This window comes from Plutella xylostella, chromosome 31 (genome assembly GCF_932276165.1).
Source record: "Plutella xylostella chromosome 31, ilPluXylo3.1, whole genome shotgun sequence".
NCBI classification, from domain to species: domain Eukaryota; kingdom Metazoa; phylum Arthropoda; class Insecta; order Lepidoptera; family Plutellidae; genus Plutella; species Plutella xylostella.
Window position 1 is genome coordinate 2,923,324 of NC_064011.1, and position 15,812 is coordinate 2,939,135.

General features: G+C 39.9%; 1 protein-coding gene across 1 annotated transcript in view; it reads left to right on the forward strand.

The window, feature by feature from the left end:
* LOC105392640 (ryanodine receptor) overlaps positions 1–15,812 on the forward strand; it is a 170,963-nt gene that overhangs the window by 115,200 nt on the left and 39,951 nt on the right. The window contains exon 82 of the mRNA XM_048632203.1: positions 2,328–2,452. Within this exon, the coding sequence (XP_048488160.1) occupies positions 2,328–2,452 (125 nt within the window). The remainder of the gene's footprint in view (positions 1–2,327; positions 2,453–15,812) is intronic.

Here is a 15,812-nt window from a genome sequence, read left to right on the forward strand (position 1 = left end):
CAAAACATACCCATAATTTTAATGTGTAGTGTAGTGTAGAACGATCTATAAATAATTTCATACCTTCTGAATCATTAGTTTCTGGGGCTTCCACACCTTCTGAATCATTAGTTTCTGGAGCTTCCACATCTTCTTGAGAATTACCTACAAGATCTGCTTGAAAGATTTGAATACAATGAACTCTCGACGATCCCTTGAACTTGTCTTTAAAACCATCATTGCAGTTGTACTTTCCGGAGCAGTATTTCGCAAGAGCAGCTGTTAATGCCTTGAATTAAATAAGGATAAATTACTATGTAGGTACCTAAGGGCATTTTGGGAGGACTAATGACTTAGTAAGTGGCTGGATGTGGAATCAATAGCCTTGTGAAGCTCCAAGAGGTTTTTGTCCAAGAGAACGAATATGGCCTAATGATGATAATAATTCCTTCATTGGAAGGAGACCCGTGCCCCAGCACTGGGGACGTGATGGGTCGTGATGATGATGGTGATGATGATGACAGTTCGTACATTCCCTTCTACGATATCTGTAGTATGTCGCCCTATTCGTAGTTCTGTCATTACTTGTTCCTGATTATGTATAAAGACAGCCATTTTCATATTGTTTATATCTGCGTGCATATTTACCATGTAGCATTTTTTTACATCAATTTTTAAACACGCAATTCCACCATCCTCTTCCGTCCGCAGCGATTTATGTATGTCTCTGTCTTTTTCTTCCCTCTTGCCTTGTTGCCTCAATATGTCTCTATGGTTACCTGAATCAGCCTGGAAAGGTTTATGTTTATAAACTTACGCTACGATACCAATTAATATAAATTAACCTTTAGTTTCATCGATTTTGAAGAATCATAGTTTGATATTTTCTATTCACAATATACAGAGTGTAGTATAGTTACCCCTTTTGCAACACCATGTTTGTATGCATACATCTTAAATATTAAAAATAATTACAAATGTTCCGTTTAAGCTCTCCTTCACTTTAGGCTGTGACACAATGAATAAACCTACCTACCTCCAATGGTGTTTCAGTTACAGCATCCGACTCTTTAACGATTTGCTCGATCGCAGCCAACTTTTGCAACTTCTTTTTCAAAATCTTGTACCCTAGAGTTTCTTCTTCTACTGTTTTCTTCTTTTCATTGTCTTTGGCATCAACTCTCCTTCGTACCATTATACCGACAGTCACTCTTTTTGTTAAAGCCTCATTTGAGGCTGATTCCGCTGTTTCTTCTTCAATCGATTCCTTTTTTTTCTTTTCATGAATGTAACTTTCCTCATTGTCTCGTTTAGGCTCACGCATATCATCAATGTTTTTCTCTTGATGAGTGTTTCTTTTCACATTACCTCGTTTAGGCTTAGGCTTATCTTCAATAGAACTATCGTCATTTTCTAGATGCATATCTTCCATATCATCCATAGTTCGAGCTACATCGTCACCCGTTCCTGGGTTACCGAAGAGGATTTTGAACCCGTTCTCCTCACCTGATTCATAATCTTTTTCAGCGTTTATGTTTTGTTTATCTTCGAAACTTTCAGCAGAGAGTTCCTGGCCTTTTATCTTTTTGATTTCGCCATAGTTTCTGAGTAAGTCTTTTAGAACGGAGTTTATTTCTGTTATGTTTGCCAGTAGCCCCGAGTAAGTTTTTTGCAGGGAATCTGGATCTTTTTGTCTCGATGATACCTGGGTTGGGAGAGAAGATAAATCTATAAAACCATGTGATTTTTAACATCATTGAATTTATACTAAAATTTTAGTTAAGTAACTATCGAAATCAAAATTATGAATTTGTTAGTTACATACTTAAAAAGTTTTTTTTTTAAATTACCAATAATATCCTTGTAACAAAGAGTACCACATAGCACGCCAGGTTCTGAATCTGCATTGTTTGTCACATAATCAGTTAAAAAGACAAAATTATTACTATATTTCTATCTGTAAATAGAAAATTATTTAAATGATAAAATTTCCGCTTGCTTTCATTTTCAATTAGTTTTTTTATGATACCTACTAGGTACATACGTATGTTCTGACGTACTTATGGCATGTTTTAGATAAATATCTAGATGTATAAACCATAAAAGTTAACAATGCAAATCTTGATTGCAAACACATAACTAGGTACCTACCTAAGAGTGGTCTTAAAATAATTTGAACTGTGCTATGCACGTAGATATAACCCATTATTGAAAGTACCCAATGTTTTCCTGAGTATTAACATATTAACATTAACTATCATCTACTTATAGATACATGACAATATCCACTCCACCATTCTTCCATCACTATTACGGGACACCCTGTATAACATGTTCCTTTGTTTCAGTGGACGAGATCCAAGTGGCATCGTACAAGATGCTGGGGTCTCTGTTCACGCTGGGCACGGACTCGACGCTCACACACGACAGGAAGTATCTTAAGACAGAGATCGAGAGACACAAGAATGCGTTGGTAAGTTTTTATGTCCAACTTTTTGCTATTTTCACTGAAAAGGTCGTAACGCCTAGTCCTCGTTCTAAATTGTCCAGTAAAATAAAAAGATGTCTGTGAACCCATTCATGAAATCAAAAGCATGTTTTGTGTAGTATGATTCATATAAATGTACGGTCAGCTGCATAAGTAACTGTACACTTTTGTACCTTGTCAAACTCACAAACTGCCTATTCAAACATTGACGGTTTGTTATTTACCTAGTCAGTTTGACAAGGTACAAAAGTGTAGGTATAGCTACATCTAACACCTGGCGGTGATAAAACTTGGCGAAAGTCTCAGAATTTTTAGTCCAACCAGCTGCTTTTCTAATAGCTTCGACTGAGAGGCCGGAGGAACTAGCGGCCGAGGTGGACGCGTGCCGCGTGCTGTGTCCGCTGTACACAGACACATCTACACCACTCTCTGATAGAACCTGCTTAATCCATCTGCTGATAGATTGAGCGGTGGCGGCCTTATGTGGCCTTTTGAAAGTCAATAAAAGATTATTGTTACTTGTCTGTCTCAAATCTTTGGTTACTTCTATGTAATCTTTAATAGTTGTGGCTGGACAGATATTCTTATTTTGATCAAAATACGGTAGTATTAACAATGGTTGATTGCGACCTGGCGCAGATGTTTTAATTATATCAGAGATAAGAATTTTTACCCCGTTGTGATCTATTTTTATGTTACGTAATTTAATCAGTGACAATGTTTGTACTCTATGTCCTGTACAAATTGCAAGTAGTATTGTTAGTTTCTTTGTAATTTGTTGTAACGAAAGGTCTGTATTAGGAAACCAATTAGAGATATAATCTAGTACTACCTGAGGATCCCAAGTAGAAGTGTACTTGGGGGCCGTAGGCCTTAATTTGTATGCTCCTTTTAATAACCTCTTTACTTGATCTTGAGAGCCAATTTGTAATAGACGGAGCAATGATACGACCGGTTAACTTGGTAACTCGTTTATTACTGGCTCGCAGGCCAGTCGCAATTCTTATGCTATCATGGTACATGGCACTCCTCCCTTATTAAATTAGTCTTCGAACCTGACAACAATATAAAATATACACGTAAACAATAAACCAATAATACTTAATTTACTTATAGGTAATAACTTTATTTCTAGGCCTTAAATTATAGGGGCCATGAGGTGAAGCAGTGGCCGCACTCTGACTTTCCGCAGTTACATTGTCAGTGACAGCTGTCGTCAGCTGCGAGTGCGGCGGCCGCGCGTCCTCCCCCCGCACCGCTACCGGCGCCCCCGCAGGCGTCGCGGGCGACTCTAAACTAGGACCAGCAACAACCTCCGAGTCACATTCGTGAAATTCATCAACTGATGGCTCATTATCTAAATTTGGCTGAGCTGTTGGAGGTCCCGATGTCTCTAAGTCCATTTCACGATTCACTGATGCTGGTGATAATGATGTGACGTTACGAGGCTGAACTTGTGGAGCGGTGGCGGAAGGTACCAAGGATTCTGAGCTTGCTATCGGTTCATGGTAAAGTCTTAACTGATCAGCATGCCTCCTGCATTCGATATCATTAATTTCTACCACATACATTCTACTACCTAATTTATTAATAATTTTTCCTAATGTCCAGTTAGGCTTACCTGATACAAAATATCGCGCTAATACCTTTTGTCCAATATCAAATTGTCTACAGTCGGCCTTATCTACGTTCGGAACTATTGTTTGTTTCTGAGGTGGCATAATAAGGTCGAGTTTCCCGCGTAACTCGCGGCCGAACATCAGTTTGGCCGGTGACTCACCGGTGGAACAGTGCACGCTGTTGCGAAATTCAAACAGGTAGCTGGACAACTTCTCATTCACTTGCTCAACTGAAGCATTCATATTTGTTTCAAATATGCATTTTAACATTTTTTTACACGTCTTTACCGAGTTCTCAGCCTGGCCGTTACTGCATGGGTGATAGATGGGGGAAGTTATATGCCTGATCCCGTTCGATAAACAAAAGTAGGTAAACTCCTCATTGGATATTTTAGGATCGTTATCTGATACGATGACATGGGGAATCCCGAACGTATAAAATAGTAATTTTAATCTCTGAATTAGAGATTTCGTGGACAAATTACACATGTATAAACATTCAACCCATTTGCTATGGCGGTCTACAACAATGAGGTAGAATCTCTGAGCGAACTGCATGTAGTCGATGTGCAGACGGGTCCAAGGCGCGGGGTCGCGCGGCCAGGGCGCGGGCGGCGCGGCGGGGGGCGCGGGGCCCAGCGCGCTGCACGTGCTGCAGGCCAGCACGCTGCGCTGTATGTCGCCGTCTATGCCGGGCCACCACATCTTTGTACGCGCTAAGCTCTTGGTTTTAACCACGCCTAAATGACCTTTATGCAGCTCGTGGATCATCCGAGTTCTATAAACTTGCGGGATAATTATTCTGTGACCTCGCATTAGACAACCGTTATCAATTTCTAAATCATTTTTGCAGTTGAAATATGGTAAAATATTTTTACATTTTACTTTTTTTGGCCATCCAATTAATAAATATTTTATAACTGTTTTCAGAGTTGCATCAGAAGCTGTGGCTTTTTTTATATCATGAAAAGATATAGGCAATGTCTCATTAACAATAAAGTTTATTAATGATCTTCCTGCACATTCTTCTGGCTCAACAAAACTGTCACTCACGGGCATTCTAGAAAAGTAGTCGGCGACGGAATTTCTATCGCCGGCTATATACTGAATGTCGTAATTATACGCACTCAAAAATATTGCGTAACGCTGGAGTCGTGACGCCGTCATTACCGGGACACCGTTTTTCTTGCCAAATATAGCTAAGAGTGGCCTGTGGTCTGTTTTCAAAATAAAAGGGATTTCTCGACCATATAAATATTGGTGGAAATGTTTCACACCGAATATAATGGCAGCAGCTTCCTTGTTAATCTGACTGTAATTACGTTCAGTTGCTGACAGTGACCTGGAAGCGAAGGCGAGCGGGCGCTCGTGGCCCTCCTCCCCCTGCGCGAGGTAGGCGCCCAGGCCCGTGGGGCTCGCGTCTACGCACAGCGTTAGCCGCGCCTCCGGGTCGAAGTGAGTCAGCACTCTGTCTGAAGCTAGCTCCCGCTTAATGCGCTGGAACGCTTGCTCCTCGCGGTCAGACCAAGTCCACGGCGCGTCTTTACGCAATAAATTTTGCAACGGACTCAATATCGTTGACGCTCCAGGTATAAAATTACGATAGTAATTTATTATACCTAGAAAGCGTTTTACTTCCGTTACAGATTTAGGCGCTGGGGACTCCATAATGGCTGCAACTTTTTTAGGGCACGTTCTGATTCCATTTTTATCGATAACGTAACCGAGGTATGTGACGCTGGGTTTAAAAAATTCACACTTATCTTTTTGTAATTTTAACCCAGCATTGTTTAGCCTTTCTAATACCTGTCGTAACCTCTGTAAATGTATTTCCCTAGTCGGTCCCGTTACACATACGTCATCGAGCCAACAGCTGACTCCCTCTACTCCGGCCAGCAATGTTTCCATTGTTCGCTGAAAGATAGCGGGGGCATTCGCCAGTCCGTACACTAACCGTGTATATTTAAAGAGTCCGCGAGGCGTATTTATGGTGGTAAGAGATTGAGAGTCCTCTTCTATTTCAAATTGATTATAGGCATTGCTAAGATCAATTTTAGTATAGCTTTCTCCCCCACCTACTTTGGCAAACACCTCCTCTATGCGCGGCATCGGGTATTTGTCGATATACATATCTTTATTTAGTGTCAGCGAGTAATCCCCGGCGATTCGTACCTTACCGTTATCTTTTAATACCGGAACAATAGGAGTGGCGTAGTCGGAATAGTTCGTAGGTACTAATATACCTAGGTCGGTTAACCGTTCTAATTCTTGGTCGACTTTATCTTTAAGTGCAAATGGCACAGAACGAGCTTTGAAAAATTTTGGTTCTGAATTTTCTTTTAACCGTAGCTTAATTTGAAATTGGCTAAATTTTCCTAAGCCGTCGCTCCACAAGCCAGGATATGCGGTCATAAAATAATGAATTTCATTATCAGACTGGTTTACAATGATGTTATTGTTATTAATTGATATTAAACTTACACCAAATTTTGCCATAAAATCCCTACCTAAAAGCGGGGGGCCTCCATTTTCAATGACATAGAATTTTATTGGTTTTGACATATTATTATACGTAACAGTTTGACAAAAATATCCAAGTGGGGTAAGTTTGTGACCATTGTAAAAACACATTCTAATTGAGCACGGGTTTAAGTTATTTCCCTCAAAGTTTTCACTGTAAAAACTATGTGACATGACCGAAATACCAGAACCAGAATCTATTTCCATGCAATATTGTTCATTATTTATTTTAACAGGTAAAGTTATAGGTTCATAATTCTCATACCTCATGTTAAACAAGCTGCATTCCTTACAGTCCTCACAGGTAGAATCATTCTCCTCCGTTTCTATGTTATTTACCCGTAATTTGCACATTTTACGCAAGTGACCTTTCACTCCACATTTTTGGCACTTAAATGACTTAAATCGGCACTTTAGTTCACTATGGTTTTTCAACCCACACACAGAACATCGAGAGACATGTTGGTCGCGCTGGTCCCCGGGGGCGGCGGCTGCAGGGGCGGCGCGCGGCGGCGGGCGGCGGGGCGCGCCCCCGCGCTCGCTCGCCACGCGGTATACCGGCTCCTGCTGGATCACCACGCCGGCTCCATTGGTCACCAACGCCTTTGCCTCTCTAGCACACTCGGCCCGTTCCGCGATCTCCAGCGCTTTCGCGAACGTCAAGTCCGATGAATCTTGCTCGAAGAGCCTATCACGTTCTGGCCCCATTCCCAGTCCGAGAACGAAGCGATCCAGAAGCGTTGACTCCAGGGCGGTACCGAAGTTACAGAAGCTCGCTAGGCCCCTGAGACGTGCCGCCCATTCTCCGAGGGATTCACCTGGGTTCCTTGTGGCCCCGTAGAACTTGGCCTTATCCGCGAATGAGCACTGCTTGGGTTTAAAATGAGCATCGAGTACTTCAACTAGGTCGTCATAACTCAAACCGTCTATGTCCTTTGGATAAACTAGGTTACGTAATAACCTGTAGGTTTCATCCGATAGGTGCGTTATCAACACTGCACTTTTATTTGTAACTTTTACGTCATTTATTTTGAAAAACTGCGTTAATCGACCTTTAAATATCGACCACTCGCCGGATTTATGGTCGAAAACCGAAATATTTCCCAAAAAAGACATAACTGTTAATATTTTATAACGCGGGTAATCACACACTCGTTCGCCAGTGTAATAGACGGAGCAATGATACGACCGGTTAACTTAGTAACTCGTTTATTACTGGCTCGCAGGCCAGTCGCAATTCTTATGCTATCATGGTACATGGCACAATTTCGTTTCCTAATAGAAGTGATAGTGCTGATCTATGACTGTTTAAAGTTCCATACGAAGCGCCTTTATTAAACTGCTCAGTCAAAAAAGACAATACAGCTGTAAGGTTAGCCTGGTATGGCTGAAATTTTTTAAGTTTACAAAAGTCCCACCATAATTTATATGTAACATTGTACTGAGTAGCTGTGTTTTTTGAAATAGACGCCAACATTAAATCCAAAGATGATGTTGGGGTTTCACGGTTTAGAAACGCGACCCGGAGAGCTTCGCTGCAGCCAGGGTAAACCGGTTGAATCTCTGATTGTGCGTCCTATAGGAGGGCAAAAGGTTTACGTCAGAATCTAAGTAAATTACATCAGATATTATTAAGCTATTTAATAGTGGGAACCATGGTTGTGAAGGCCATAGGGGATACACAAGGATACCTTCGGCTTTGTCATTAATAATTTTACTGAGACATTTTAGTATCAAAGGGAATGGTGGGAATGCGTAGAAAGACAAATTATTCCAGTTAAGAGTGAATGCATCGACAGTAAGCGCTTCTGGATCACGTTGCCACGATACATAAGTTTCGCATTTGGCATTTGTGCGAGAAGCGAAAAGATCTATGTTAGCTTGTCCAAACGCGTTAACAATTGTTTGGAAAGCTGACTCACTTAACGACCATTCTACATCAGGGTTAACTTTCCTTGACTCTTCGTCAGCTTCTACATTGTCTTTTGTATTGATATAAGACGCGAACAACCAAATCCCTCGCTCCTCGCACCACTGCCAGATTGACCTTGCCAAATTATTTAAATGGGGAAACTGTACACCTCCCATTCTGTTGACATAACTTATTGCTGTCGTATTATCAACGCGCAATAAAATATTACAGTTTGATTTTTCGCGCGCAAAACATTTGAGGCCAAAAAATACAGCTAATAACTCTAAGTAGTTTATATGGAAAATAACTTCGCATTCCTGCCATGTCCCGCTGGCCCGGCTATTGTTGGAAAACGCTCCCCAACCTGTCATAGAAGCATCAGTAAAGATTTCCAAGTCAAAATTGGTGTTTCCTATAGGATTATATGTAGTATTAATATGTGTCGACCACCAAACTAGGTCAGGCAGGATTTCATTTGTGAATCTAACTTTTGAATCATATGACCGGTCTTGTAACATAATAAATTTTTGTCGTTCAAGTTGTTTTGTATAGAGCCACCCGTATCTTACAGCGGGGCAAGCTGCGGTTAGAACGCCTATAAGGTGAGCATAATCTCTTAAGGAACATTTAGGCAAAGACGAAAATTTTTCTACCAAATGTAGTATGTGATTACGTTTTTCTGTAGGGAGAGAAATCGTCATATCAACCGAGTTATAAATAAATCCAAGAAACTTGCAAGTTTGGGACGGTTCGACTTGGCTTTTAGTATAGTTTATAACAAAACCTAAACATTCCAATAATAGAATGGTTTCTTTAACGTTATTAAGGCACTCAATATAAGTCTTTCCCACGCATAACAAATCGTCGATGTAAATAACAGACATGAAACCTCTACGCCTAAGGTGAGAGACAACTTCCTTCATTAATTTTGTAAATGTCCTAGGTGCCACTGAGAGGCCATAGGGCATGGCTTTAAATTCATATGTTGTATTTTCGAATTGAAATCTGAGGTACTTATGAAAATCTGATGAAATCGCCAGAGAAAGATATGATTCTTTTAAATCTATGCTAGCCATAAAGCTGTTTTTAGTTATCAGTTTCGAAGCAGTTCGGAAATCTTCCATTTTAAAATGAATTTTTTCGACAAACTTATTAAATGTCTTAAGGTTCAGAATGAATCGGTAGCCGCCATTTGACTTCGGAGCTAAGAAAATATTGGAAATAAATTGTTCGCTATTGGGTTCACATGCGCTGATTGCACCTAATTCGAGCAGATTTTGTATTGCTAAGTACATGTTCTGTTTTTCTAGAGATGTGAACGTGTTTAAAGGAACAGATGACTGGATAACCTCTCCCACGAGAGGAATAGGGAAACCATCTCTTATCCAGTTTAAAATTACATGGTTTTTTGTTATTTGAGACCAACAATTATAACAATTTCGTAATCGGCCAGCATGTACCTGCGTCACTGTCGCGTTGGGGCACGGTCGCGCTGCTTGAGGTAATTCGTGGCCCTCGCCGGGCCGGGGGCTGCGGGCGGCGGCGGCGGCGCTCTGCGAGCAGCCGGGTTGTACGGGTTGTACCTCTGCGTCGCTGCACGTCCGCCTCTGCTCGCCGAGGGCGGGAAGCGAGGCGGACCTGACCAGTTTCCCTGGTATCGCGGGCGGTTTGATGTGGCCGAGAATGAAGTACTGAAACTTTTTGCAGTAGGTGTAGGTTTCTTAATTTGTAAACCCTGTTTCTCAATAATTTTTGACGATTTGATTCGTTCGGCTAATTTAGAACCGAATAGAGTTTCATCTCTTTCTAAGTCTTGAGTAAAGCTTAAAAATGATTTGTCAATCCCTGGTGTGATAAGTTTTATTCTTGCCTTTGTCTCCATACAATGGAGATCGGAAAGTATGCGGCATCCATCTGACAATATTTTGATGGCCCTCACTTTGTTAGGTCTGTCATCATTAGCAAGAAGCAGGCTTAAAGCTCTATTTACAGCAGTGATGCCTAGGCCAAGCTGATTTTGATTAAAAGCAATCTTTTGGTCTCTGTTTCGAGGTTTTTCGTTAACAGCAGATGATATTTCGGCATTGAGGGTAGGAGCTCTTAAAAGTTTGCAATTATCAGGGAAAGTATATTCTTTTAGCAACTTGTCCTTCTCGTCTTTAGATAGACCTTTACGAAGGATGGGTAGCCATCGTTGAGCTAGGTCAGGGTGGATAGGCTCACCGTACACAGGGGCTTCCTCAGCGGCGTCGCCCAGCGCGCTCAGCACGTCCGAGTCCAACGGAACTTCGATCGGTGGCTCCTCCAGTATAGGTCCCTCTGGTTGTGGTGGCGAAATGTCGAGCAGCTCCTCTGAGGGAGTATGGTCGGGTCCGGCCGTCGGCGTCGTAACATTATTTATTGGTGCAATGTCTAAAACAAAATAATAAAGTGTTATTGTATATAAATCTAAGCCTTTATTTCATAAAATAAACTATGATTCTTGCGATTTCAACAGATTTAATATCAAATATTTTTCACACGTTTTTACAATGCACCATAGTTCACACTGACAATCAATGTTGCCACTTTAATAAATGTATTTTGTGATACCATTTGAAGAAAATAAGTTACCCCAATACAATACTCATAATAATAACTGTTATTAATCACAAGTAGGAGTGATACTCAGTATTTAACTATGGTATTACTAGGAACCGAATAATAAATACAACGATAAGCTTACAGCTCGGCCATCCTTTAAAAGTGTGTGTCCACACACACCCTTAAAATTTAACATCTTATTGTAAAGGTAAATAAACATAAGACATATTAACATTTCAGTAAATAAAAGTAGATAAATAATTAAAAATAAGAATATCTAACTAAAATATACATTTTTTTTCTTACAATACTACTAAATTTTCAAATCGATATAGGTATACTGCCCTTTTCATCCTTGATGTGATAATTTAGAAAAGGTTTAAAACAATATTATTGTTAGATTATCTTTAGTTGACGAATAACCACATAAAACTTCAAAAACCGAACATAACATTAATCCTTTTACATAACCTATCAGTAAATTTAATTTATATTCTTGCTCATTGTTATTAAATTAACTTTAACTAAATATGTAACAACTAAATAAACTTCGAAACATAACATAACAGTAATCTCGACTAAACTATCAGTATAATCCAAATTACATTTATACAATACTAATTCAATTCATATTCTTGCAATATTCATTACGATCTACTGTCATCTGTGCAGTTCTGACTTATCAGAACCGTTCATAGTCTGCACTGACAGCTCGTAACAAATTTTGCTCACCATCACATCATTCATGGTCTACTATGATCTGTAATCATCTGTGCGATATCTGACGTCGTCTGATACCCTTCACTTTCTGCACTGACTACTCATAGCCCATGTGTAATCTCAGTTCGCTATCCCGATGTTCGATCTCCATTTCATTTATCCATTAATAACGTATCTAATCACTATAATAATGATATCATCATATAAATCACATATAAATACTATGCATTTCATAACTAAACTCATTTGCCATCTTATTTCAATGGTATCAATCGATATTACATTAACATTTGTTAATCAGACACTGTTTCACTCTCACTATCATCACTAGCTGGTTCATTGAAGCTTAGCCATGGATGTATTTTATCCAGAGCTACAATGTTCTCGTATTTCTTATTCCCTTTTTTGGTCAAAGGTGTATCTTCCACCAAAAACCTATCGTTTGGCAGTAACTTTATAATTCGATAAGGTCCATGAAATTTAGGCAATAATTTTTTTGATTTCCCTAAATGATCTTTGTCTACTACAGTTCTTTCAACTCTAACTAAGTCACCTACTTTGTAGACTGTTGGTATTTTCCTGTGCCTGTCGTATGTCTCTTTTGCTGCTTCTTGTTGCTTACATATCCTATCACTTGCATCTGATCGTAACTGCTGTAGTCCCTCATCATCAACCAAATCACTAGTTTCATTTATAACATCATTTAAAATGTTTTCAGATACATTTACTAATCTAAACCCAAACAACAACTCTGAGGGACTTTTACCAGTTGTTTTATTTACGGTCGTATTAATTCCCAGTTGAATTTCCCCCAAATATTCATCCCATGTATTTTCATTCTTGTCATGAATTTTAGTACTAAGCGCATCAAGGATCGTACGATTAAATCGTTCCACCTGTCCGTTCGCTCTCGGAGTGGCAACCGCGTTTAATATGTGTTTAATATTTGTTTCTTTGATAAATTGTTTAAATTTAACACTCGTAAATGATGTACCCTGGTCAGTAATCAACCGTGCAGGGGCACCAAAATAGCCAAAATGTTCTTGGAACACGCGAATAGTGGTTGATGTTTTTGTATTCCGAACTGCTCGAATATTAATATATTTCGTGAATGCGTCAATGATTACTAAAATGTATATGTTGCCCCTCCGTGAACGAACAAAAGGGCCTAGGTGGTCCGCGTGCAATGTATGAAATGGGGTCTGAATTTTGGGTATCGGATGTAACATACCCGCCTTCGGACCCCCGGGAGCCTTGTGATGAGCACACTGCAAACATGCTGATACATACTTCTTCGTAAATTTACGCATTTTAGCAAACCAAAAGGTGTTCTGTAAACGGCTCAATGTTTTTTCGAAACCAAAGTGGCCAGCATCATCATGATTCATCCGTAGTACTTGCCACCGAACCCCTTTTGGTACGACCCATCTAATTCCGTCATCAACTAAACGATAAACGTAATCGCCCTTCAATACGTAGTTTTTCCGTACATCAGCTACAAATTTTGTATCATCATCCAACAGAATTTCTTTAATTCTCTTCAGTTCCTCATCACTACCCTGTACAGTAGCGACCCAATCTCTAAGTTCAATGTTTAACACATCGAGAACATGCGTTTCGGTCTCAGTTGAGGGTTCAGCTACAGGTCCACGACTAAGTGCATCGACATGTGTCATGCGTGCTCCTGGCCTATAAACTATCTCGCAGTCGTACTCCTGTAACTGCACCCACCAACGCGCAATGCGGGGTATCAAGTCACGCTTTGTTAGAGTTGTCCGCAGCGCATTACAGTCTGTAACTATTTTGAATGATAGACCTAATAAATACACACGAAAACGATTCAGTGATGCAATGACCGCTAAGGTTTCGAGGTCATATGAATGTAATTTTTGCTCATCTACTGTTGTTTTCCGGCTGTAATACGCTACGGGCCTCAATAAACCATCCGTTCCACGCTGCATAAGGATGCCTGCTAATCCCATCTTTGAGGCATCAGTGTGCAGCTCTGTGTCTGCCTTCGCATCATACAGAGCTAGAATCGGACGGTTAATCAATTTTTCCTTAAGATCCTCAAATGCCTTTGTGTGTTCATTGGTCCAAGTCCATTCAAATTTTGTCCTAAGGAGATCTGTCAATGGGCGTGCGATAAGTGCGAAGTTTTGAACAAACCGCCGAAAGAAACTAGCTAACCCAATGAATCTTCTCACATCGTGAACATTCTGAGGTACTGGAAAATTCGAAATAGCCGTAATTTTCCTCAAACCGGGACGTATACCAAAGCCGCTTATGTGAAAACCAAGGTAATCAAGTTCTTCGCAAAAGAAGTGACACTTCTTAAGCTTCAGAGTTAAACCAGCATCGTTAAGTATCGTAAGTACTTCATTCAATCGTGTAAGACCCTCGTCGAAGGATCGAGCCGGAATTAACACATCATCCATATATATTATAATGTAGTCTAACTTGTTCCGTGAAAATATTTTATTCATCGCTCTTTGAAAAACTGACGGCGCGTTCGCGAGGCCAAATGGCATTCTCAAAAATTGATATTGACCATCTGGTGTCACGAACGCCGTCTTTTCCTGAGAATTTTTCTCGATCGGGATTTGGTAGTAACCCGAAGCGAGATCAAGACTTATAAATACCGAATTACCAGCTAACCTATCCAGCTGATCGTCGATCAGTGGTAAAGGATAATGCTCCTTCCGTGTTTTAGCATTCAAAGATCTATAATCAACGCACATCCTCTTATCTCCGGTTTTTTTATTAACAAGAATTATTGGACTTGCGTAAGGAGACTGCGATTCGCAAATTATGTCCGCATCGAGCATTTCCTGTACCATTGATCGCACCAACTCGCGTTCGGGGTAGGACAACCTATAAGGCCTGTAAACAACCGGCCTCTCATCCGTAAGTTCGATTTTCATTTCCAAAACATTAGTCAATCCGAGATCTTCTAGACTACTTGAAAAACATGAACTATGCTTAACTAACAAATCTCTTAGTCTATCATTTTCACTTTTACTTAATTGTGTACCCACATTCAAGTCTTGAATAGATCCATTTTCGTCGTAATTCAAAATATTAATGTTTAACGATTCACTTGTACAAACAGATCGCGTTACCCTTGTCCAAAATTATTTCTTTATCTGTAAGATTCATAATCAATAGTCTAGCATAACCGTTGTCAATTTTATACTCTCCAGGCATTAAATAATACTCATTTTCAGGTTTACCTCTTACGGAACCATTCACATAGATTGTGCCTGAATAAGTAGAATCGGAAAAAACAGGAACTAAAGTCATTTTTTGTGTGGGAAGTATGATTCTTTCTGTTGTATTCAGTAGAAATTTTATTTTTGGTATTTCACGCTCGAAAACAATTGCGTCTGTAGTTTTTGTTATTTTAATTCCTGGTTTTTCAGTAAAACTATGACCGACTAAGATTGAATACTTCATAACATCATCGTCAACTATATAAACGCTAACCAGCTCACTGATTCCTTGAATCTTAATTTGCACATCCGCAGATCCTATTGGCATTACAAGGTTGTTACCAATACCACGCATAACTGGTAAATCGTTCGACACAAAACTTATACCTAGCTGACGAGCGACACTATATTTTATTAAGGTGCACTGACTGCCAAGGTCAATGTAACTATCAATTGTAACCCCATTTATTGTCACAGGAATAAAATATTTATTTTCATTTGAAGTTTCAATATCAACCTGCATAACAGACTTTTCAGTACCCTTGTGAACGCTAGTGGTCGAGCCACCCGGAAGTTTCGGACAATTCGTAGTTAAATGCCCTAATCTGTTACAAACAGTACACTTCAACAGTCGCTTTGTACATTTAAAACTATAATGCCCTGGCTCATTACAATTGTAGCATGTTGGTATGTGTGTTGATTGTGTTTTATTTGTTCTAAAATCCCCCGTTTCAGTATGTTTAGAACCACTGTATTGAGTACCCTGCACAATAGCTTTC